General features: G+C 37.7%; 1 protein-coding gene and 1 pseudogene across 2 annotated transcripts; one reads left to right on the top strand and one right to left on the bottom strand.

Annotated features, from left to right (window-relative positions):
• The first annotated feature begins 3,154 nt into the window (after window positions 1-3,154).
• Window positions 3,155-11,021, top strand: LOC145893966 (uncharacterized; annotated as a pseudogene). Its single transcript, XR_014401532.1, has 24 exons — window positions 3,155-3,256; window positions 3,324-3,395; window positions 3,454-3,534; window positions 3,697-3,799; window positions 3,859-4,002; window positions 4,283-4,391; window positions 4,464-4,581; window positions 4,719-4,854; window positions 4,921-4,985; window positions 5,139-5,256; window positions 5,451-5,505; window positions 5,634-5,776; window positions 5,968-6,131; window positions 6,417-6,595; window positions 6,771-6,934; window positions 7,523-7,648; window positions 7,725-7,864; window positions 8,084-8,159; window positions 8,503-8,563; window positions 8,966-9,070; window positions 9,379-9,741; window positions 9,988-10,125; window positions 10,369-10,563; window positions 10,630-11,021. The product of XR_014401532.1 is annotated as an uncharacterized LOC145893966 (transcript).
• An 8,537-nt stretch (window positions 11,022-19,558) lies between these two features.
• LOC145895834 (G-protein coupled receptor GRL101-like) lies at window positions 19,559-21,653 on the bottom strand. The gene is given in 8 exon segments (XM_082984614.1): window positions 19,559-19,885; window positions 19,938-20,142; window positions 20,202-20,379; window positions 20,446-20,626; window positions 20,999-21,179; window positions 21,181-21,275; window positions 21,340-21,504; window positions 21,642-21,653. Coding segments are annotated over 8 exon segments (1,344 nt in total).
• Between the last annotated feature and the right edge of the window lie 5,526 nt (window positions 21,654-27,179).

Raw genomic sequence — 27,179 nt, 5'->3', positions numbered from 1 at the left:
TCAATTTTTTGATTGTTGAGTTGCTTTTCTTTGAATCAGTTCGTTTATCAACTGGTTTGTAAATATTCGTTGTGTTAATATTAATACACATCTAACCCCCAAAACAATATGTTTTATTAAATCCTGGCGAAAATTGTAGTTTTTCGATAATAAGGCACGCGTTACAACGATTTCAAAAGTACAATTTCGGGAAATATGGGGATTAATAACATAAATTAATGTAATATAAACGTAAACAACACAATATTACCAGGTAATTCACAAATATGTAACAATTAGGTGAGCCCAATGTTAAGGTCATGGTCGAATGCACGACTACAAATGTTAATACACAATCACAGAAAAGCGTGCTTCCAAAAGTACTGTGCGGTCAAATCCAAGTATAAGCAACCACAATTGCAACACGCCTCTTATGTATGCAAAATACAACGTTAAGTGGCCGCTTCTCTGAAATCAATCAAGCGAAACGTTCCTTCCTTTAATGGAGACACGAGGAATTCCTGTGCAAATTTTAGGACAAAATTTTTTTGTAAACTGTCGCCAACGGCTTTTTTTTATATGAAAAACAACACATTGCACTATTTTGTGTCATAAGACATTTACAAAAACAGGCTTTTATTTTGAATGTCGACGTAACAATTTTGAAAAACGTTATCACTTAATGACGTTCATATCCTGTTCATCGTAACCATGAGTATTATTTGATTGTAATGTAATCAGAAGAGTTTCGCTAGCTTGCATCCAGATATGTTGGTCTCAGCAGACTCGAAATGTAGTTTTTCAGAAATTGTATTCGTCAGCTATCACGTGCGTTTGACCATGACCTCAATGCGCCATGCAACGCAAAAGCAATGAAGGCACCCTAGCTGGGCTAAAACTTCAATTAGGAGTTTTGTTGTCAACATAATTATGTATGGCGCTGAAGTTTGTTGGACGTGAAGAGGTCTCGCCGAAAAATATTTTATCGAAAAATAAAAATATTAAAAAAAACAATACTCCAAAGAGCGCAAAGCTTAAGTTTATTGCAGCATATGATATTTAACTAGACCAAGAATATACTTTTTTAATGGTTTCTCGCATTTTTGTTGTCACAGACACCTTTTGTTAAATCATCTGCCGAAACGAAAAATCTACTTGAAGGGTCTCATTACGATGAGTTAAAAATTTAAACGACCAGAAATTGGCAGTTTGAAACGATCCGAAATGTATTTTGTTTAATATGCGGATAAATAGAATTTCAAATTGTCGCTGCACAACATAGGTATTAAAACATAAAAATAACCTAGGAAGGCTCTAACAGTTATAACTACGCTATGGCCGAGTGTTAAAATCCAAAGTTTTCCGATCATGCGTACAACGCATGCCAAAGTCCTGATGGACAACAACGTGCCATGGGAAAAAAAGCAAAAGACACGAATCTCATTTCCGGTTTAGGTCAATTCCTGAGCGGATAATTTAGTAGCGAAAATTTGCAGAAGAGGTGGCAGCAGAATAGACGCAAGCTGGTGAAGGCAGCGACATTGTAGTTGCATTATAAACTTGGTTAGATGGTTACAAAATACGCAAATGAGGTTGAAATAAATATAGGCACTTGCTTGGCAAATAAAGAGTAAGTTTATTAAATTAAAGTATCTTCTGGGCAAATAATTGTTAAAGTGAGCCTAAATGTAGGTATTTCCAGGACAAGTAATTAATGGTAAAATTTCAACATATATTTTTCTCGGCAAATAATTACTAAGATGAAATTTAAACATAAATAACGTATTAGGGGCACTTAGATAATCAAGCTATATAAATCACTGACGTAATCGGCCAAATCGGTAAGCAAGCTCAGGTTGCATGCATGTTGCGCAATAACCCCTAGTAGGGGGGCAATACGTGGCCAACCGCAGGCTATATAAGCAGGGCCACTAGGGCTCGCCGGTCAGTCTGGTCTAACCGTTGCGGTGTGAGGATCTAAGATGTTGGTTCTGCTCTAGTACACTGTATAGGAGTTACAATTATACTATACTGTACTTGGATTTATTCGTTGGATTTATTCGTTGGATTTATCAATAAATGGATATATGGACAACTACAATTGGTTGAAAGCTTTGAAAAGGATCTACGGGTACAGGCAAGCAGATTGGTCTGCGTACGGGGTGTCGCCTGAGTTAATTGCTGATCAAGAGTTACTGCGAGAGTTCTTTACCTCGCCTCGGAATCATTGCTCACACCAAAGACCGATTCAAGATTACTTTACTTATTCTACATTTAGTCACCAGTGGGTGATTAAGTCTGGTGGTTACGCAAGTTTTGAAAGACCACCAAATTCGGAATTTACTAGCCGGGGTGACGACGTCAGGAGTCTTCTCTTTCATTACATGTACGAAGAAAGGCTGAGAGTCGGCCAATTCGAATATCATCCAGAGGGGCAAAATTCACGGGTCGTTAGTACACCTGGGTACGAACCCGTTGAGGCTCTCCGTTATTTCAGAGCGCTGCCTCTCTGCCAAATTATCAGCAGGTTTGGAGTACAAGGTTGTCTGCCACCGATACACGACTTGTGCGATCCTCTGCATCCATTGCGGCAAAATAGCCTTGTTAATCATAAGTTTCGTTAAGGTGATAAGCAAAATAATTTTTGACAAAATAGAGCAAGTGCCTTGTCGAGAATAACACCCAAAGTCTTAAAAAGGAAACGGTTTAGATATTTAAGCAAAACTGACCGAAATTAGAGTGAAGAATCATTTGGAAAAACTGGTCCAAACTAACCTACCTTAGCTTTGCGGTAAAGATTTTTGCAACCAAAAATCAGAAAGTGGACTGAAGTAGCCCATATTGTGTTTCTGGTAATCATGGTCGCAATAACCCTTTCTTTTCTACACCTATCCTTCAGTTTTGTGATTTTTTTCATGTCGAAATGTTTATCATGGAATAACAAGACAAAAAAGTGCGATCGCATGCAACCAAACAAAGAAATCGTACACGTATATTTACATCTCAGAATTTCTGAAGCGTGACAATCTCAACGCAAGCGAAGCGCAACGAATGTCAACAAAACTTCAACCGGTAATTTTGGAATTTTTTAGCAATTTGCTTCAGATAATTTTTGCAATTAACCTAATCCGTTGCAAACTGTACGCGCTTCTGCAAAAGTATATATACTTTTTCATTTGCTTATCATAATCTATTATTATGTTGCCGTTCCAGCCTTTATTTTTAGGTTATTAGAGAAAAAAACTAAAAAATTGTCTGTAACTGAAGTGCAAGCATGGTAAGCATTTGTATTGTAATTACAAAAAAATAATGATCTTTTTAATGTAATGTTTTTTTCACTTAAGGACAGTGTTGATGATGGAACCGCATCCGAGATGTCTGATGCAGATCCACAAGCTCTTCTTGAATCATTAAAAGTGGGACATTTTGTGTGTTTACCCAAAATGCAGAGTATGTATAATTCTTATTTTGTAGGGTATGGATGATTTGGATGCAGAGTTATTTGGTGAAAAAAAGACAGTACTGAAAGAAAAGACAACTCTGAGCAACCAAAAGGTTTTTTTGTGAAACTAGTTTTCTAATCTAGTTTACTGGTTTGAGCAAGAACTTTCAAGTGTTTGCTAAGTTTAATTAAAAGTGCACAATTTCTTAACTGTATATCTTCATGCTAAATATAAACTTTAGTCAGCAATACATTGAACTGTGAATGTATTTCAGCTTAATTCAACTTTAAGTTCCGCAAAGAAGTCGTCATTTGGTGAAAAGAAAAGAGTAAGTTTCCATAACAGCAGTGTACAGGATGTGAAAAAAGATGATCACGGTAAAAAAAAATGTTTGGAAAGATTTTGAAGTTTACGACTAATTGACTTATATGTGCAGATGACCTTGACTTTGACCTAGATGATCCACTAAAAGACCTTTTGTCAGATGATGATTCATTTCAAATAAACGAGCCAGTTCCAAAAGTTGAAAAGGAAAAAAAATTTACCAAGAAACCAGCAGGGAAATCCAGCACAAAACCAGGTTTTTGATTGTCGTTGGCACTGTCACTTAAAAAACAAATCACATCTATTTTACATTAATATCAAGTACATATCACACATACTAATAAAATTATGACAATAAAAAAGTCTGAACACTAATAAACCATTAGGATTCTATTGTCAGATACCCTATAAAAAGTAATTTTTGCGGAGAATCAATCTGGTGTAGGATCACATCCAGTTGCATTGGTGGTTGATAGTTTGTGATTGGCTGCATTAAACTTTTCATTGATCACATTCTTCTGTAACTATTTTCCTAGTGTCAACTAAGGTGTCACTTGAAAGTGAAGATGTGGCATTTGCTGACGATGACAACGATGTATTTGATGCTCTTGGGTTAGATGATGACAAACAATTACCAAAACAAAGGTGCATTTTGTAAATGTCTTTTTATAGAGTTTTTTGATATTGTTTTTGTATTAGTTGTTTGTTCTCTTACAGTAAAGAGAATGACAGCCTGTCACGATTGGACGACTTGCTTTCCACCCGGCCCGTTAATAAAAGTCGGAGGAAAAACCAAGAAAAACGTTGTTCGATAAAGATGGGAACTTCATGAAAGGTGGTATTTCTCAGCAAACTTGTCAATCTAATATCCATTTTATTTTGTACAAAAATTATTTTACTGTTGGCATTGTATTCATTACAATCAAAATTTTTTCAACTATTTGTGATACTAATGTTGTTTTGTCATTTAAGACTCATTTCAAGCCCAACAGTTTTCCAAACCCAGTCCCAAACCAGTTGAACCAAAGGAAGTGTCATTTGGTGGATATCAACCATCCAGCACTAGCACACCATCCGACAGAAGACAGAAACCACCTCTAGGCACAAAGTATGTTGTTTTATGATGTAAGACATATAAAAATATTCAATTTTTATGATTTTTTTTATTGTACAGTCGAAAGACGGACAATTTCTTTGATTTTCTGACCGATGCTGATTCTAGTTCTGTCACACCAAAAGGTGAACTTGTGTAAAAACATTCGTGCACTTTTGTTTTTGGTACTAGTTACAATTATTAACACCTGTAATGAAATTTTCTCTAGGTCTGTGCTGATCTACTTTTTTTTGTATTCATCATTTCAATATAAAAATTGTTTTTAAAATAATATTTAGTACCAACCCCCGCACCAGGAAAGCCTGGTAATGAAAGATCAAAATCAATGGAATTTCTGGGTCTTGGTGATGAAGTTGATCTCGATTCAGTTCTCAGCGACAAACCGAGTCTACCTAGGTGTGTTGTAGTTAAACTTATGTTGCTAACATAAACTTTGTCCATGCAGTTAAGATGTCAAAATAACTGTATTCTCTTTTATGTGATTTTATTTTCAATCCAATATTTCACCACTTTCTGATGAAGAAATCGCAGCTGTCAAGTAAAAAAAATGCCCAAATATATTCCTGATTTTACTATATATGTTTTTACAGGCCAACCTCAACACCTTCCAACAGAAGGCCTAGAAAATTGGAAACTTCTTTCAAAGTGTGTGTTGCGATTTTCTGTCCTGCGATAAAATGTTTGTGTGTTAAAAGTTGTAGTTCTCTCTTGTGTTGTTTGTTGCAAAGTATGACCGTCAGTACTAAATTGTTGGCAAATATGATTTGTCACAGGGCGATGATAATGATTCTGTGACTTCAACGGAGCCCCCTCCAACTGTGGGTAAACCACCTAGAGTGAGATCATCACCTATTGCTTCCCCCTTAGTTGCCCCATCATCCCCTGTGGCGACAACTCCATCTAAACTACCTTTCAGGTGAATGTGTAGGGTTATGTCGTAAGGTTGATTTGATGTGTTACTTTCAGTTGCAACTTTAGTCAACTTGTAAGTATGATCAGTTCGTGATTGTGTCTCCACATATTTCTGTCACTACTCTGGTCATTAAACACTAGGTCTCCTGTGCAAAATATCTAAGTCGTTTGGATTTGCTTTTTTTCTCTCAACAGCAAAGTTCCCCAGCACGTGTCCGAGGCTAACATCCTCGATGAAATCGAACCGACTAATCAGAGGCGTCCGTCACGCGTGTCTGCGCACCAACAGTCACGTGATGATGTATTCAATCAACCGCGCAATGACAGACTTCCGATACAGAACTTCATTACCACGGAAGGTAAAGAAAACATTACGCTGGTAATCGTCTAATATCCAAGCAGTTCGTCAAGATCTTCTATTTAGTAACGAAGTTCGAAGTGATTTGTTTTCCAGTGTTGTTGTGTATTAATTTGCTAGAAGTAAGTTATATTCTAATGACATTACCACTGTTGCCAATCGGGCGTTTAGTTTTACCGTTTAAAAAAGTATGTTACATGTAGTCATTTTTTTGCGACGGATAATAGAAACTCTTTCCAGCATTAAAATCTTCACTGAATTTACAACCTTTCTCACAACTTCCCAGATGTGCGTCCAGGATTTAACAAGCCTTTTCCTCATCAACCGCCATCTTCCACCTCCGACTCCCAACTCCGATCGCTAGAGTCGCAACTTCACCACCTGAGGGGGCTGTTGCACGAAGCTCAACTCGGGTTTCGGTCGGATTTGGAGCTGACACAACAAGCATACGACGGAAGAGTGGAGGTGACCTACAGTAACCCGTGTACCGACAATGACCTAATGTAACCTTTACAAACGCTGCAATGGCATAAACAAATGTAGGCCGAGTAGTGGACGAGCATTTTTGCATATTATTTTAGATTTATAAGGAAATATGTGTTTGCACCAGTTTATAAAATATTCGTCACTTAATATTAAGTTACTTCAACGTTCTCTGGTCGAAATCCAACAACGATCAGAACGAGAGATTGAAAGCATCAAAGAATCCTATGGGGCAAGGTTAGATGCTGTGAGAGAACAATCACGAGAGCATGCGAGAGAAGCTGCCGGAAGGGATCTCGCCGAACAGGATGAGATAAAAAGGTGACACTGTTTATTCTCAAGCATAAACATGACCCAATAATGTTTCCTTGTCCTGTATGTCAATTTACTTCCATCAATACCTCATAAATATTAACCTTATCAACATAAATACTGTACAATAAAATGTTTGCTTATGTACAATACAAAATTCAATGCAATTTTTCGTAGTCTAACTTTAAGTTATAATAATTGCTGCTACTATGGCTTACTCCAAACACATATTTACTTAAATTGTTATTTAAGCAAAATACATCCACATTTCAACGATTTATTCGTTTTTTGTGAACAAAACTTCCCAAACAATGGTGTTAACTTGCTCATGCCTTAATTTTTCGTTCACCACGATTGGGTCGCAACTGTTTTCGCCTTCTGTTTTCTAGTGTACGCAAGTTTTTGCCTTGCGCTTTCTTCTTTTTCATGCGTATGCTTGTTTTAATGTGTAAATACCTCCACCTTCTCCCGGCAGCTTCTCGATAACCGCTTACGGTTTAAAGCTGTTCGGTTCTCGTCAGTTCACTGCACATGTTTACAGCGTATTTACACTGCTATCACGACGGGAAAAATAAAATTAATACTTAATACTTGTAGATTGCGAGAGTTTCACTTAAGGGCGCTGGAGGACACGCGAAACGATTACGAAATGCAAATGACGAGATTAAAGAATTCCCACGCTCAAGAGATTGACACCATCAGGAATTCTTCCCAAATTTTAAGGTTAGTTTTTTTAACTCATTTTTTGTTAGCCTAATAAATTCTCCGGTTTTGTTTCCAAGAATCATTTTTTTTCCAGAAGTGTAACGGAGACAACGGAGAAGCTCGATAGCGCCACCCAGCTGTTACAACAAGTAACCGTAAAATTTGACTCAGCGTTTCAAACGATGACTCAGCATTGCGAAAGCATGGCATCGGACAACAGCAAGATACAATCCAGTGCGTAACACATTATCGTTGCGATTCCATGTGTAAAATGTATTTCTATCACTGTGCGATGGTAGCCACTGTATTTTTCTGCTTGAAGTAGTATGGTATCCAAGTATTGCACTAGGCGTAAATTTGTAACCAGTTTTTTTTGCGTAAAGTTGCAAACTGTATTGTTTCTGTGACTTATCACACACACACGCGAATTATTCGTCTTACTTATTTTCACAGCAATCCAAGCGCAACTTCAGGCCATCCAACGGAGCAACACCGAATCTCACAACTCCCTGCAACATACTGCATCAAAGTGAGTGAGCTGTTTTGGAAAAAAAGTAGCTGCAAACAAAATAAAATAAAGTGACGTGGGCTCTGATAAAAACACAGGTTATCAAGTCAAACGAATACCGCCATGCTTTGTTAGGAGGTTTTCTGGTATAGACATGTGATACATATTTGTACTGTAAGCTAAACCCCTTCCAAAAAGTCGTATCTAGAGGCTAATTTGGGTCAGGTGGTGTTTTTAAAAAAATGCACAGTCACACAGCACCCCCTGATTAAAATGTCATCTGTCTGTAGATTATTGATCCCACTGTGGGCGAAGATTTCATTTACTTCATGAGGATTTAAAATATTGCGCATTTTGTTTTCAGATTGGAATCTACAACAAGTGAAATGAACAGGAGGTTCGAAGAGCTTCAGTATCAAATGCAGGTAAAGATCTTATTTAAATTTTTCATAACGAAAAACAACTGTGTTTACTGGTATGTTAAATGAATGCCTCATTCCTAAAATTCGAATATGCTTAAACTTAACGGATGTAATAATGTTGTTTTTATGGTGAGCTGTAGAGAGGGCAACTGTTTCGACCTAATATGTCTCATCAGTGCAGCTATGGTGCTACTTTCAACGATCTGTGACCACAAGGTGGAAGTCTTGCCGGATATTTAGCCGACAATATCGTTGAAGTCCTAGCTGTACTGACAGTTGCCCTATCAGGAGCTCACTATAAAATAAATGCATTTATTTTTGTGAATAGCCATAAACATTGAGTTGAAACCCAAGGCGGTTATTTGGATGACGCTTTACGAAATAAAAACCAATTTTCTGCTATAGATGGAACAAAAGAATCTTCAGGTTGCCCAAAGCTCACTGGAAAATGAAAAACGACAACTTGTCCAACAGGTGGCACTAGAGAGGGAGCAAGCAAGAAAAGCTCATGTAGGATTTATTTTTCTTAGACTTTTACGCAACAGCACTGAACGCCATATTTATCACAACAATTTCCAAAGTTTCAATTTGTTTGCAAACAATTTTAACTTTAAATAAACATGGGGCCAAAATATTTTGTTACACTGGACCTGGTGACACTGTTGGTTTCACTTTTGCTTGGCCTTGGCCTTAGTATGTCGTACATAGTCACACCAAGATCGTACATAGTCGCATCAAGCTGTAATGATGAAGCTTCGCAGGTCGAAACAGTGATCATCTGTATGCAGCAAAACTGACCCTTTGTCATTATTGGATAGAACGAAGCAATGATGATGCAACAAACATTTCAACGAGAAGCTCGCGAAGAAAGAGAGAAATTTGCTCGAAGAGACGAGGAAGCACGAATCGCAGCTCGGGCGCTAGAGGAAGCCAGAGCGGCCGAGTCGGAAAGAATGTCGCAGCGGGAAACCGAGCGTCGAATCGCGGCGGAAGAACTGGCAAAGGAGCGGGCTCAGTTAGCTGGAAAGGCTGAGCGTTTGGCAGTGTTGGAAACGAGATTAAATTTGGAGAAGAAAGATGTTGAAAGGAGGATCGATGGTGTTGCGGAGTCGGAACAGGAGTTGGAGGAACGGAGGAAGACGGTATTGGCGCAGGAGAGAGATGTAAAAACACTACGGGAGGTTAGTAATTTCCATCACAATTCACACCAGCAAACATTTTCAAACAAAATAGCCAGGGAAATACTTTCTAATGGTATATATTTTTTGCACCATCACAGTTTCCTTACTTGTGGATAATTCTCTCTATCAGTTATTTGATTTGATGCGCGTACTAATTTTCGTCAACAAAACAATTTCTGTTGTTCTGTGCAGCCAGTCTGTTGTGTTTTTCGGCCCAAATCTATAAAATATTTTTTTTATAAATAGAAACATTCGGAAAAAATGACCGAAAGCAGTCGAGCGTTGCAAGAAGCAAAGCGCATCGAAGCGGAACATCGGATACGCTTGAGCGATATTCACACAAAATCCGAGGAACTGGCTCGACAGCGCCAACTGCTGGCAGAGGTACGCGATTGTAGCAAACTTTGCAGAAGTTAATTATTTTGTTATTTGTTTCCCAAAGTATATTCGAATTAGAGATTGCATTACTTTTCAACTGATATAAGAAGCACCAGCATTGGCGCCAAGCAACTGCTGCCGTCAAAGTGTTTAACCGCGATTCTGTTGATTAAAGTTGCTGTCGTCACTTTTGATTTGCAGTTTCACATTTTTGCCTTGTTTTAAGTCTCAAGTTTTGAATTAAAACAGGAAAGAAAACTTGTCGTGGAAGACAGGCTTGATACGTCGCGCCACGTCATTCAACCCGTACGTACCGCGTCACCCATTCCGTTACATCTACGTCAGTATGACGTAACGCCAGTAAAACTGAGCGCTCATCCAGTAACACCGGTTCTTCCATCTCCAGACGCAGACTCACTATTGTGGCAACATTCTGCCGATAAGGTGTGGGACGTCAGTGATTGGTTGGTTGTGTTATAGGGGTATGACGTAATATACGATTTGTTTTAGGACAGAGACTTCTTGGAGGATGAAGAGTTTTTCCTGGAGACTTTAAAGCGTTCTCATTACCAAGAACTGACGCCATGAGGAAATTGATTGATTTTAATTTTTAGGATATTTTAATTTGTTGATGTTGAATCTCAAGAAAATTTGGACGAGTAACAATTCCACTTGCTGTCCACAAACAGTATTTTATGGAAATATTGCGTCCTAAACACTCGAATTTATGTAGTTGGTGTTCAGTACTTTTTATGATTATATCCCTACCAGTTGCTTTACTGATGTGTTTTTTTTGCTTTGTATTGCGGAACGTATGACTATTGAATTGTCGTATTGGTTGGTTTGCGTTGAAGAAATATTCAATCCACTGTGACGATTGCGTCTTTCCAGTATTTCCTATATCTCGTACCTTGTTGTAGTTACACACAACGTTAGTAGCAAGTAAAAGTTTTGTGAAACATGGCTGCTTGGAAATCCTTGTCATACACACATATGAGTTTTTGAAGATTGGTTTTCAGGGGAATTATGGTTTAAAAAAAATGCATAAAGTTTTTTTCGTCTCTGTAGATTTTTTGCAAATATATTTCAGTTGCGATTGTTAGCAAACATAAGCGATCAAACACCATGTTTTCGCGCAAAAAAAAATTGTTGTAAGTAATCATGAAAATAGGGAAATTAGGCGTTGTTTTCTTACATTCAAAACTGGTCCTTTTAACTGTTTTACCAACGATAGAAACCCACAAAATTTACACAACTCTATTAAAAGAGATCTGTTTTTATTGAAGAACTTTACTTGGGTCGGATTTGACCTGTTACGTTTTGCAGATGATTCAAGAACCGACGCAAGCATTGACAAAGTTCTCGTAATTTACGCCATGCACGGAGGAAGTAGCTGTTATTTCATCGCAACCACGCATCAAGCACGACAAATGTTTATGTACACGTAGCAACTAAACCCAAAAGCTGCTTACAGCAATATGTTCGACGTGGATGCTGATGTGTTTACTTTATATAACGAAATAGTTCAGAAGAAGAAATATCGCGGTTTCTCCATGTTGCTCGATGCAAGTTCAATACGATACTGCTTAAAGGTGGACAAGACTATCGCTAGCATCAGTTCTGACCCCTTTCAAGACTTGGTGGATATATTCGATGATGAGAGCGCACGGTGAGAAAAGTAAAAATTTGTTAATGATCAGTTGGAATCTTTTCATTAAACAACAAACAAAACCTCTCTTTTTTAAAATTTGCGTCATATAGGCATGTTTAGGTGACTGAAAGGAAACAAATTGGCTTCATGTATATAACAACCATGTAAGACGATCGGTCGTTCTATTACAATTAACAAATATTTATCTGAAAAATGAATCAGTCGGAGTAAGATTGTACGACGCAATCTTAAAAATAAACGAAGAAAACATTATTTGTTACATTTGAATCCATGGGTTCGCATCAGAAGTTTACATTTCTTGTCAATTAACCTCAGCATCAAAAACAATTATAGTTTATATATTCTGTAGCTCTTATTTCTATTATTTAAGATCCGCCTTTACCGACCATTGTGTAACAATATGTCAAAATTGGTTTTCAGCGTAACTTGATGGCAATGCTTGTGCTACAAAATTGCCTGTCACATATGCATGTAGTTTAAAATCGATGGCGGCTAATCGAGTAAATGCTGTACATAAAAAAAGCACACAAATTCTCTTATTTGCCGTTACCTGTGTATACCTGTACAGATACTTGGCTTTCGAAGCTATTGGTGAAGGCTACGATGGTTCATTCCTCAAGAAAATGGCCTTTGTTCACTGGGTTGGCCCCCAATGTACACAAAGGCAAAAGATAGCGAGCTATGGTGCAAATGATCAAGTCATGGAATTATTCGATGTTGTCGTCGGACATTGTGAAGGACAAAAGGATGTCACAAGGCCTTGGATTTTAGATGCTGTTAACAGGCCCATTTACTCAAGATTTTATGGCAAAGATGTGTTCAAAGACGGAATAAGCGGACTGTATTATTATGGCTAAAAACCAGTATATTTCCCAAACAATAAGTCGATTTTTTTTTCTTGACGAAACAACGTACTGCCGAAAAAGTTGGTTGTGTTTTTGTCTAAAGTTTTGCCCAGCATTACCAACAACCAAATTTGCATTCGTGCTGTTAGCCGGAAAGCGTTATTACGAAAATTAGTCAATACTATGTAAACATTTGCACAAGCAACCTGGACGTATAACCTTTGCTTTAACATTTTGGTAAATAACATTTTTGTTGCATTAACATTGTCGTAAATAATAGTGTTGGGAAGTACAGTAAACCTCGGTGGGTTGGGATGAAGGATCTTTGCTGGCCGCAGTTAAGCTAAGATCCTTAAAAATGTCCAACAATTATTTCAAATAAACAAGCAAAGTGTGTTTTTACGCATGCTAATTCCAGATTAATTCCCGAGTTACAAATTTGAAGGCAAACTTTATGTAATTATGCTGGTGTTTCAAATACAACTGTGTTCATCTTCCGAGCAGATAAAACAACAGCACTTTTATTAAACAACGCAGAAGTAATGCCATGCTTACGCATAGCAAGGCGGGATCATCCCACTGCGCAGGCCCTTTATATTTGGCGATCACAGCTCTAATATTCTGATCATAAGGTTCACAGGCTTCGCAGCCAAGGCATTGCAGCCAAGCTGGATCAGCCACTTTTCCCGATCAGCCACTGTGAACACTTTTATTAAATATGTGAATATATTGCTTGCTTGTGCACTGCTTTTATAAGAGACTGACTATGAAACCACTTTATTAGCACGAGCTTTCGCGAGATTGATCTCGCTTCTTCAGGTGCAGCAAATGACGTGTCAAATAAAATGCGGTAACAGCGCTAACAAGAAAGAAAAAAAGGAAAAACGCACGAAGAGGTGATCATTGTTGGTCAGTTAGTGCCCGTGGCATCTTGGTGCGCGTAGTGACTCGTAAAGCCCCAGTCTCTATTGAGACCGTGGTTGATAGAGTCAAACTTTTCGATGTGGCGTTGTTCCGCCGTCTCTCTCGCTAGTCTAGTTCTTCTCTGGACCTTCTGCAGAACCATAACCCTCATGTCTTCAACACTGTGGTCAGGCTCGTTGAAATGAGCTCCTACCGGTTTCTCGGTATTGTTGTGCCGAATATCGCTCTTGTGTCCGTTCATTCGTTGTCTTAGTGTTTGTCCGGTTTGTCCGATGCACAAAGCTCCTGGACAGCGAGCACACGTTAAGGCGTAAATGACGTTGGTTGACCTGCAGGAAAATGTTCCCTGTGGTGAGAAATTTTGCCTATGCTTAGTCATGAGGTGATTAGACCGGTGTATATGGTGGCATAATGCGTATCTCGCACCTCCACATGGGTATGTCCCAAAGTTCTTCTTGGTAGTAGTCCCCGTGTGGGTTAACAATGTTTTCAGGTTAGGTGGTTGGCGATAAGCGACAACCGGAAGCTGCGGGAATTAAATATGTGATCACTATAGGACTGACCTAGATTATTTACCGTTGTGCGACTGATCGTTTTGGCAGAGTAAAAGTGTTCAGCTTAAATCCCATCCTTCATATATCCTTTGACTTAAATGAGCACAAAAGCTTGTTTAATTAGATTTTAGTTTGTGTAAAATAAGTTTATTTTTTGGGGGGCAACAAGAATACGCACTCCACGTGTAACTCCATACCACTCCTTTATTTTCAACACAAACACAGTCTGGCGACTATAAAATGGCGACACGGAATTCAATCAGCGATCACGCACAGTGAACCATTCAACCGAAACACAGAGAATGGCTTCGTATGGCTTCGTCTGGTGTCACTAAAACGAAAAGAGATAAAACCAAGCTCAGTAGTTGACTGGTGATTGTGTAATGCTCGCGTTGCTCGCTAGTTAAACAGTTCTACGATTTTTAAGCTCAATACTACAGCAAAAAATGCGATGATTTGTCTTTGAATTTTGCGAAATAACAGTCATGAATATAGGTGAATTGTTGTGTGGTTGAAGTACGTAAGAGACAGTTCAAATGAATGTTTATGTGAAAGTCGCAGAAATTCCGTATTTAGTCTTTACATGCGTATGCTTTTAAAGACTAGAACCGTTGGTCTGAATTTGTACATTTTTCCTGTATCGTCGCTCAGTCAGTCATGGGCCTTTCCAATGATGATATTCGTCTTGGATTTAATAGGTATTATGAGCGTTGTAGTGTTTGCCTGTCATGTAGTTACAGTAACATATTTAACATTTATATTCCCCGCAAAATGCCGTGTATTTTCCGAGAAAATAAGCAAACACATGTGTGGTAATTCAGGTACTACCATAGCACCAAACATGAATTGTTAATATTGGTTTACTGCCACAACCTAGTGACTTTGTGGTCGTTTGACTGTTACGCAGCTACACAAAGTAGGGTTGTTGTAAAAACAATAATAAATCAGGTACAAAATGATGCTTGAAAAGATATTTACATGGAGAGACCTTTTTTCGGAGCACAAAATGAAACCATGGTGGGAATCTCTTCGTTCCTACTCGCTGGCTTTGTTGACAACGGCGACTGTTTTGCTTTTTCACGAAACATCTTCCAATGCAGTCACCTGTGCTCCCATCAATTTAAATACAAGCATTCAGTTTGGTCAGCCGGTTGCATTGTTTGTAAACGGACAGTGTGTAGAGCATGCAAACAAAGTAGTACTGCTGCATTTCTGGTGGATTGGAATCATGTTTTTCAGTTTGTTGTTCGTTGCAAATAACGCCTGGGAGTACTTTCCAATATGTGCAGATTCCATTGCTTCGTTTCATGCAAAGTTTGAGTTATTTATTGGATTTGACAGAAGCACAGAAGAAACAATTGAATTAGCAACCTCGAGAAATGGGTCTGATACATCCCCACAGGAAAAGGAAGACCGATTCCGGTGCAGAGAAATTCTTGAAACTTTTGCTTCTTTGCCAGATAAAAAGAAAAGTGTTCCTAATCATTCAGGAAAAGCGAAAAATTCGAAACTTATCGTCAACAACAAAACAAACACGCAATCAGGAAATAACTTATCGAAACTGCAATCAACTTCGAATGTGTATTTTAGGAGAAATATTTTGTCATTATTTATTTGCATTACCTGGGTAGGGTACTTAACAGCAGTGTTAAATACAATACTTGATGAAAATATAATCTTTTTCTGCACATGCCTGAATCACGAATTTGTTTGCAGTTACACAAAACCCCATATCATTCGTATGTCGGCAGTTGTACAAATTCTCGCTTTGCTGTCACAGATGATCAGTTTATGTAAAGCTGCCTGGAAAAATTACAAAATAGACGACGATAATTTGTTCCTGAAAATTTGTGCAGCTTACGGTAACAATAAACAAGTGGAAGAATATAAGAATATTCGTGAAGAACTTGGTAAAGAAACACTCATTATTTCTTTGAAAGAATGTCTCAGAATAACAAAAGAATCTCCTGGTAGTATGGATGATAAACACTTTATGCTTTTTTACAAAAAATTCTACCCTGAGTAAATGTTTTTCTGATAAATCGAGATCTTGTCTTAAATCTTGAACTTTATTGATATTTCTTGGCGATGTTGAATTTATTTCCTGAACTCTCTTATTTGTTTTAGTTTTTTCTCAGTAGCACTTTTATATAAAGTAGAATGTGAATTCCGAGGTATTTTGGTTGCATGAAACAACTTAAATTTTCCTTACAACTGCTACACAAATACATGATTTATGGGAACGAAAATAAATGCGAGCGACGCAAAAATATTCTGCAATTGCAGCCCGAACTCCAAAAATCCTTGCGAAGCTCGTCATTTTATCGCAAATCGAAAGCCATATGACAAGCACAGTGATTGGAAATTAACTGCAAAAAATTTACGTCACGTTTATCGTCTCACATTTTGTTGATTTGCGTGTAAACTGCCTTATTCCGTTGGGAGGCAATAATTTTCATCAATTTGAAAGCGAAATTAGGGGCAGCTTCTCAAAGAATACAGCATGAATGTCTCGTAATACACAAGACAATCCAGACTTCCTTCCTTTACATACCCCAATTATTCCAATATTACCGGGCAGAATACCACGAAACGGACCACGAAGGACTCGAACCCTTATTCTTCTGATTAATTTTTTCTACGTCTTTTCCATTTGGCCATTTGTCCGCTGCGAAAAAACATATTTGTTTCAAAGGCATGAAAGTAAGAATGTTGTTCAGTCACATTTTGTCTTTCCGTCATCCATATGTTGCACACATTTTTTTGTGGGATATCCGAGTAATTCGAAATAATACATCCTTTTGTTGCATAAAAGTTATCTTTGTTGTTATTGTATAACAAGATGGTAATAAGTCTAGTTGCATGACACAACTTGGCATTTTGTTACAGTTACTACAAAAATAAATGCTTACATGTGTTCGAAAATTGCTGCGGCCAAAGTTGAAAACGTCACTTTACCCCAAATTGAAAACAATGGTTTAGCTACTGCGAAAACCGTCAAACGATGTCGCGTTTATCGGCGCCCAGCTCAGATCAGCGCGAATTAAGCTTTTCAAAATTGCTCAGCTTTATTTGTTTTCGTTAATTTGAACAAGTTTTTCTTCTATACATTTATACAGGGGTTTGACATTGACAAAAGTATAAGCACTAAGGAACTCGATCACTCATACTTCTAATTTGAAGTCAAACGCCTTATCCTATGGTCAAAAGTTCCTTTGTGGATAACTTCATGTACCCACGTATGTTCGTTGATGTTCAACCCAGGTAAGGTAAACGTCATATAAACGACTTGTCATCTCATCTGCTGTATGTAGTTGTACCTTTTCCGAAAACGCAATCTGAATTAAATTAACCTTGTCAGATTTGAATTTAAATTTAACCTAGCCGGAGTCACAGCTCTGTTTTCCCCGCAGATTAGTTTTTCAATACTAGGTCTCTCTTTTAAACAGCGTGGCAACTGATTTCCTGCTCGACATTCAAATATTCCCATCATCATGACGTTGGTCGCGAGAAAGCGACATAATTCTAATCTATAATGTTGTTTTTCACGCGACTTCCCTCTTCCTCTTACTTTTTTAATCGTTAATCAAGTACTTTGGCTCCATTCCGCAGCATGACTTCAATAAAATAGGTAATTTCACATTACGCAAATGAAGTCACTTCTAAAGCGAACCTGTTGGCAACCCTCTGCTTGAAGTAACAAGGAAACTGCTTTCGGCAAATTGTCGTGCAATTGTAAACAATTTATAACCCCCAGTGAACAAACAACTTGACGACAGTCAAACCCTCCCTCTTCTGCGGTCTATCACAGACCTTGGTCAGCTGCATTAAAACCTTGCAGTCGCCTTTGATAGAGCTGGCAACAGAGCTCAATGTTGGAATACGAAGAGACGAACTGCGAGTTGAAACTGGGCCTTCGTCGTGTTGTTGAGCGTAAGGTAAATAAAATAGTCAGGGACAGATATGGTTTAAAAGTAAATAAAGATATGTGACTTTCGGGAAATTCACGAGCTTGGTATCCATTTGAATCTCGTTTACAGACAATCTTGCTGAACGTGGCCACCCGTGGTGGAAGGACGAATGAAGCCGTCAAAAAGTTTTGCTGCGCAGAAAAAGAGGTGTGTGTACAAGAAGAGGTAATGGTTTCGTTCGATGTGTTTTCCTGTTCACCAACGTACCGGTAATGTTGGCCGCGAACGTAGCAGCAGAAAGATTACGAAACGACTTCACATTGAAACAACGTTGCTCGTTGCTGTCACACATTGTAGATGTCTTCGTTTGGACCTGGATGCCACCTACCTTTGTCTCAGAGGTAATCCTTATAAAAATATTTTTGTTGCAGCCATTTGGTCTCCACCTTCGTTGTGGTTGCCAACTTCATAACGGAGATGAACAGCGGGCGACAATTCAAACAGACTCATGAAGTGTGGTTGGAACTTGTACCTCATCACAATTCACAAGTTCAAGAATACACACACTTTTACCCTCTCAACACTGTTTTTATTGATAACAACAACAAGTAGCACAAAATATTCGCAATCAGCAAACATTCAACACAACGATTACATTTTGGTGAAAGTTTGAATTAGCCGCGAAAGACCAAGCCGATATTGAATGTCAAACAGTAATTGATGGTTAGAAAAAAAAACTTCAACCAAAAATCTTGCAGCTGGACTTTGATCCAATGTTAACGATGGAATGTGAATTATGATGAGATTTACACAGAGAGTTTGTCCTGCCAAGAATTTTACGAATTCTGACTTGCATTTTATGTACGATATACAAAATACACAGGGCGAGGTTTATGTACAAGGCGTGTGAGAGGGGTTTTCAGGGGGTGTTTTAAACATTTTTTTTGGTGATAATTGAAGGTAGCGGAATACAATTTCATCTGTCGATAGTTTGTATTCCATGAGTTGATTGCATGAAATGTTTCCAACATCATGACATCATATTTACAAGTTAACGTTGATCCAGAAACAAAATGTATTAAGGAAGTCACTGAAAGCAAAGGGGAATCACCGCATTATAGTAATGTCCAAAATGATTCTACCCAAGTTGATGTCAAGTGTTCCAACACTTGTACATAATAAAAGTGTCCATGTGTTGAATGACGTGTGACGTGGACGAAGAGTCCAACCAACTCATCACGTGACCTCATACTATGGCACATAAAATGAAGACCCACAAAATAAAAAAAAAGCATTCACGTATGTTTGTTCCGTTGTTTAGGTCTGACGTCAAAGATGTTACTTTGTCCTACTTGTGAGATTTTCAAATGGAAAGTTATGACTTGATATCAATTTTATGTTGCGATTACTTTGCCATCACAAACTAAATAGTATTTTACACAAAGAAGGTACGCGTGACGTCAAAAAAGATTCAGTTATATCCATTCGATGCCAGGAAAAACACATGTTGCAGATGCTGAATGAAAGGATTATTTACAGAGCGGTTTCTGCTTCAACCACATGTAAGTTTTCTCGGTTAGCAACCACAACCACATTTTCCTGTTGTCCTTCCTGTGGTTCACGTTTGAAAACGGCACGTAGGTCATCCCGGACTCTATCATAAAGTAGTTTCGGTGCGTTGGAGTAGATGAGGGGATTTAGAGAGCTGTTGATGGGGAGTAGGATAATTGCTGACACAGCGTACATCACTGGAGGCATAGGTAATCCACCGAAGTATATAAATGCCATGATGAAAATTGGAACCCAGCAAAGAAAATCAGTAATTATCAGTCGAAGGATTTTCTTTTGCATTTCTGCCGAAACAAACAGCATTAATGATATGATATGTCTGCAAATACGAATGTGCTTACCTTTGTTTTGTCTTTGCCGCCCTTCCATCTCTCTCGTTCACTTGCCGGGCACTGGCAGTTGTCTTCTTGTATATCCAAAAATACGTAATTGCCACAAGCATGAAGGCCAGGAAGTTAAGAGTAATGATGGCGATTGAATATCCCCATGCCTTGTCGTTAGTCGTTACATACAGTTTGCTAATGCAAACACTGCTGCTGCTGTAATATCTACACATAAACAATTTTTTGGTGATAAAATTGAAGATTTTGCTCGAATAAAAACGAACCCTAAATATCCAGAAATATCAAATAGCTCAGTGTAATTGTAATCCTCAAGAATATCCATAAAATCCATCCAAGAATTAGCATCATTTACTCGCATGAGGGCAGTGTTTAATACCTGGGAATCGTTGCTTGTGAAGTGGTGTTGGAAAGTTACAAATCGATCCATGAAGTTATTCATGCCTGTATACGCTACGCTAGAGTCATTCGAAACTGGTTTCACCACCAACATCAACGACAATGTCTTACTAGAAAAGTCGACTGCAACATTGTCAAAAAACGGATTCTCATTCATCCAAGCTTTGGTTTCAAACAAATGTTGAAGTTGAGTTGTGAGTGGAATAAAAGCAATTGTAAACGAGAATACCCAGGAGAGGATAATGGAAAGGATGACAATTTTCAATTCCGGTTTCAAGGATGCATCGAGTGGCTGAAACAAAAGAGAACATTAACGTGTTTTTATTGAAAGCCATACGTTTGCAAGCTCGGTGGTTATTTCACATCGAGGGACGGGGAATGTAATTGTCAGTTCGAATCCCATCGGACTGGAAATTGTTTACTCTTTCTCTAGCCTGTAGTTCCCAAATTGAGCAAAACTACGTCATTTCAACAATATTTCTTTCAGTTTCGTTTCTCATGTCAGGCTTAGATTCTAGCGATAGCTGTTAGAGTGATAATAAATAGGTTTCCGGAGATAAAAGATTTCCACAGAGAAAGTTGTCATAAACTTTTGCAACGGGTCGTCGCCGGTTAAACGAAGTTGGCAATAGCTGAATTAACCAAATACAGTTGTTTCACTTACGTTTTTCACAGCATACAGACGGAATATGGTCAACAGGACCATTGTAAACACCGATGTTTCGCTTGAAAGTAAAACCAATACCCCCATTGTGGTGCAACTTCCGCTTGATCTCCAAATAAAGTCATTGGCACAATAATTTCCGGAATATCTGACACCAGCGGCTCCCAGCATGATCTAATAAAACGGATAGATTCAAAACGAGCAGATGGTTTGTGTGAAATGCAGCAGATTGTGATTTTGTCGTCGCCAACGTTTTGCCTTCCATCACCATGACAGCCTCAAAACAAATTAAAGGTGTTCTTATTGTGCAACAAAGACAAAACAAACTTAGTTTAATTTACCAAATTTCCGGCAATGGCGAGCATCCCCATTACCCACACAATAGCTCGTAGAAATGGGTTTGCAATCAACTCGTATCGTGATGAAAATATGTTTTCGTTGATCACTTTTGTAGTTGTTGGGCACTCGTCTGACCAATCAGAGCAGTCGCCGACTCCATTGAATTGCTATATGGAGTAAATTAAAGAAAACTTTGTAGTTAAGTTGGTCATATTGGCGTCTGTAAACAGCATAATGCGGAATTACTGTTTTGTATGTAATTGGTGAACAACGGAACTATGGAAATTGGACAAAAAATGTGTACTGTAATATGCATGTGTAATTTTGTGTAAGTCAAATGCGTGTGAGGCGCTAATTGGCCAGTAATCTGGCGACAAAAACAAAAAATAATTGGTAAACTGGCAGTTCTCATCTGGTGGCAAACATGGAGGTGTGCTTGTGTCGTTAGGTGTAAAGAACATGATTTTTGCAGTGGGTCGCACTTTATTCTTTGGTATTCGTCCTTTTATCATTGGGTGCTTCTAAAGTTTCATTCATATTGACGTCATTTTAGTTAATTATGAAAGTAGCCGACTCTGTAGTTCGGCTCCCAACTTTTGTTTTGACGTTGAGTCGTTAGTGTAGGGTGAACTTAGCGTTTACCATAGTTGGGGTTGGGAAATTAAGCGCTAAAAAACGGAGAAAAGATTTTTCTACATCGGTCCTAAAACTTCCATACCCGCCCTCCCAATAACTTTAGTCCGAATTCGGGATCACTGACTTAAATTTCGGTCACAACAGCAACATGAACGGAATCAAAACATCTTTGTCACAGGACACACAACTTAAAATATTGTTAACATGTGTTTACCTTTTCCTTCTTAACGAACAATGGATCTTTGTTTTCGCAATAAAACCTCCCGTCCTTTGTGCATTTTTTTTCGTCACTTTGATCATCGCAGTTAATTGTGAGGTCACAAACATCCGATTAGTTGACAGAAATCTGTCACAAGAATCTGGGAAATATAAACGCTACGCCAGTTGAAAATCGCTCGTATTTGTAACAACCAATCAAGGAGGTTATAAAAGAAAATGTACACATACACATCTGATCCGTTTTCCTCTATCTTTATTTGCTGTGAAAATTTGTCGAGGGGGATTTGATTTTCCAATAGCGCTGTTGTCTATTTCCAGCCCAGGTTTACACCGTCATTGTTCTGTAGTGCAGGGCGCATTGAGGTCATGGGCAAATGCACAACTGCAAATACGGAATGTCGAACCCGACTATCTCTCGAGCAAGGTCTTCAACTACCATAATAACACGTCTCCGCAAAAAAATGCATTCACTCTTTTGAGTCCGACTTATCTGGGATCAACCAGGCGAAGCTTTGTATTTTTTGTTGATAGAAACCTTGCAAAAGCCCAACGAAATGTCAACAATTGTATGAAGGAAACCACACATGATTTAGATAATATTTTTAACCATGTTAAAGCCTCTTTACAAAGCAACGTTTGTTCGAAATGTTTTTCGTAGAATAATTCAATGTAAGGTAATTGCATTTAGCACAAACTATTAACATTATATAGCCTGATACAAAGTCATGTAAAACGAAAAAAACGTGGTGATGCGTTTTCTTGGTGTTGGTTGTGTGCTGTACCAGTATCATTACCCTAAGGATGCCTTGTTGGATAACAGGCGAAACGTCGGTTAATAAAGTTAGGTTTTTATTGTGCCAGAAAAACAGACTATTAAATTACAATATGCAACAGAAACATTATATTTGATAGAAAAAAACAATCAGACAAAACAGGGATAGCAGCAGGCCTCGGTCGTATCAGGAGCAAATATTGGGTTAAACGCACCAGTAAGCATGAAGACAAAATTGACAGACTGAATGTGACCTTACCTTCTGCAGCGGACGGAAATTTTATGTCATGAAGTTTTCAAACGCCAAATCATTTCTTTTTTAAGTCTCGCAGAAATGTTTTGATTGTTTGTATAAATTATTGTAACAAGCAATATTCTTCCCAATTTTACTCAAAAGAAATTTGTTTTGTTCTTAGGATATGTCAATCGATGTGAAACAGAAAGTAGGTATGACAGATGCGGAATTCCATTTACCTCCACAAATATGTCCATACAATAACCCTTTGTCCTGCTATAAGAAATATGAAAATTACTATTGTCGAAAAGCAACAAAAAGCATACATTTCACGTTGTTTGAGACAAAATAGAACACATATATAGCATTGTGGATCCAACCGCAACAAAATGTTGTTCGATATCTAAATTTTTCCAAAAAGCAAATGATTCAGGCAAATTATCAGTAATTTATTGAAATTATGTGTTTCATTTTTGTGGCAATGGAAATTTTAGTGATATTAAAGCACATAAGGTTTTAACTTAAAGCTTCAAATGTTTTTTCTTCTTCTGGTTTACATTCAGCTCGCGTTTAGGTCAAGGTCGACTGCCAACGTGAGCTCATAAACCAAAAATATCGTGTCAAGTACTGCTGGATAAACCCCAAGTCAGCAGTAACAAAATCCCTTCGCTTCAACAAACTACTCTGCTACGGACATATCAACAAACTACTCTGCTTCGGACATATCGGCGACAAGTATGTCTGTTCTAAGATGGACTATTAATTCTACCAAAGGAAATCATTAAATCTTAGCGGTTGTTTTCGTCGAATTGTTCTTGCGACCCTTTAGTTAAGATTGTAGTTTAGTATTTACAGAAGGCAAACAGATCTTGCTCCACAAGCATATTTGTGGAATTTGTATCATTCCTTTGGATTAAAGTTACAGGGAATTTTTAATCTAATCACTAATTTAAATGCTTTAATAGCGATTGTAACATTTGGGATTCTGTATTTCCCAGGAAAATTTTCAAGCAATTTTTGCACATGGTTCGTTATTGTAAATGAAAGTGACAAAAAAATACAAGAAAAGTGATAATATACCGTGTGAAGATAAAGGACAGTAACAACTCAAAATTATTTTGTTTATAAGACTCGACAATTTCAACGACAAAACGGCACAGATTGTGACGATTTTGGATGAACAGAAATCTATATTTAAAATTTCCGGTACTTTAACTTAGACCATAGGAAATGTATCCGTTAGCCACACTTTGCAACGATTTTGAAAGTTTTATTTCGGGAAAATGAGTAATCAATAACACAAATTAATGTAATACAAACGAGAACAGCATAATGTTAACAGACAATCCAGAACTATGAGCGTTCGCATATAAAATGTAAGAGTGGGTTGGGCACATTACACAGGTCATGGTCATGTGGACGACTACAGAGGTTTGTACACAATCACAAAAATGCGGTGCTGCCAAAAGTACTGTGCGGTCTAATCCAAGTCAGCAACCACTATTACAACACGACTCCATGTTTGCAAAAAGAAACTTGGCTAAGTGACCCGCTTATCTAAAATCAGCCAAGCAAAACGTTTCATCTTTAAACTGATCCACTTATTAGTGATTATATTATTTAAACAAAATTTATCTGTAAATTGAAGTCGTGATGGCCAACGGCATTTTGATGATATGTACAGCCACACATTGTAGTATCTTTAGGCATTGACAAAAACAGACTATGTGCTTTTATGTTGAATGTCGACGAAAGAATTTCAACAAACATTATCAAGTAATAACGTATCGCACCATGTGTATAAATTGATGTAATGTAATTATAAATTACATCAGGACTAATACAACATTTTATCATTTCATTGCAACTTCAATTTCAATCGCCACATTTTGGTGGTGTCAATTTTGAGATTTCTGTCTTAAGTTTTCACACCAGTGGAGTGCGCGTAGGTCATGTTTAAGTGATCAAGTACAAATACGAGCTGACAAACCCTAAAAATTCGAAGCCCTGCTGAGTCTATAAAGTTCACAAATCCTTTGAAAGACATGAACATTGTTTAATTTTTTAGAAATGCTAACAATTTGGAAGCAAAGGATTTGTCATACGTATTCTCTTGGGATTTTTGCAAAAATTGTTGTTATGCTGTAAACTTAATGAAACAAATGTACGCACCTTTTATAAAACGCTCATAACTTGTCGGGAAAAAGACGTTTCAGTCGAAAATGATGTAGGGTTATTTGGATATAGTGTGAAATATCAATCCTTTTTGTTTTGTCTCAGTTTGGTTTATAAGAATATGTTCTCTCACCTAGTTTTCATACCACCAGCGAGCGTTCAAAGTAACAAGCGGATGCAGATATGGCACAACTGCAAATGTGATATAAAAAACGAAAATGTCGGGTTTTTTACCTGGTCAATTCTTCATGGTTCCAAGAAAGAAGCATTTAACTTTTTTTATTCCCTGTCATGTAATCAAATTAGAAATTATGTACTCATTATTATGAAATTAATTAAACATTACTGTGTTGTTTAAACAAATGACAAAATCGTATGTTAATTTTAATATAGTTGTACTGTATCCACAAGATTTCTTTTCTGATCACTGGGTTTGCGCATCAGCACCACTTATAGATTTAACGATTACGCATAGAATGATAGCGTTTATTTACTTTGTTTGTCCAAATACTATCATGGAAACCAGTTGCTAATATTACAGAATACAAGTAAATGTGAATATATACCCTGAAAGGAAATACGTTTACGTTATTTATGTAACTGTAGCTTCGCGAATCCCTATCACGTTTTCTTCATGGTATATGGGTCGTGCTTTTTACCCATTTCAGCTGTAAATCGCCGATGCACGCAAGTCCCCCACCTAGATTCAGCATTTACCTAAAAATCAGCCCACGTGGTAGCGCCAATGGACTGAAAACACACTAGTCAATTTATGTACATAACATGTACCCCACTATAAAAACCACTGTGCCCTACTTCATGTAACTACTTCATGATCAACATTGCATCCAAAATTATGAAACAATCTTTAGCTTTTTAAGCTTTGGAATTACAAACTTATTTGGATAAACTGCTTCAGAATGATTGCTTGGTAATGCTGGACTAAAGCTTGGTACCAATGTTGGGGAGTTAAACACAAATAGATCATAGAAACATCTGTATCAGGTAAACAGAAACGAATTTTAAACGCACACAGTCCAAGGTATCCAAGGAACCTATTCGTTGTTGCATTTATGGTTGGTTAACTGCGACGTTAAACCGGTAGTGCTATTACAATGAAATTTTTTAAGTATGTGAGCTCCAGTTTTGAGGTTGTACATTTGACTGTAATCAAAACGTGCGCTAACGGAACGGAAAACAAAAGAGAAAATGGAGTAAAATTGTATTTTCCCAAGAAGATTTTTTGAAATTTTTGAAATTGTATACGTAAGACACGAATTGAACGAAAAAATATGAACGGTTACTAGGTGGCGCAAAAGGACAGTTAAGACCCAAATTGGTCCATTCATAAAGATTATTTCCACGCCAAACCTGTTCATTCTGCAAAGTTTGGATAAAGGGGCTTTTCTAGTAGACTTATTGCAATTTGACCGAAAATGGGAAGCAAAGTCAACATAGCGTTAGTCGTGTTGTTGTCGTGTGGATTATGGTTATGTTCCAATGGTGAAGACAGTAATGCAGAAAATCGCGGGCCTCTCGGTGGAATTAATGGTTACATAAAGAATCTCCAAAGAAGAAATGCCAAAATTCAAGTGTTACCTGCCATATCTGGATTCAAACGTGATTTTGAAAATCGTCGTAAAAGGGAAATAGGAAATAGAGCGCTTCCTGTAGGTAAATCAACTAGTAATTTACAAAATGTAGTTGGATTCACCCGTGATGTTGAAAATCGTCAAAAAAGAAATTCAGGAAACGTTCAAAGGAGGCGTGTTGTGTATGTTTGTGGTTGTAGGCGTTGATCAAGC

The sequence above is a fragment of the Ascidia mentula genome, chromosome 3 (genome assembly GCF_947561715.1).
Source record: "Ascidia mentula chromosome 3, kaAscMent1.1, whole genome shotgun sequence".
Lineage (NCBI taxonomy): Eukaryota > Metazoa > Chordata > Ascidiacea > Phlebobranchia > Ascidiidae > Ascidia > Ascidia mentula.
The sequence above is the reverse complement of the archived record's forward strand: the minus strand, read 5'-3'. Positions and strand labels throughout refer to the sequence as shown.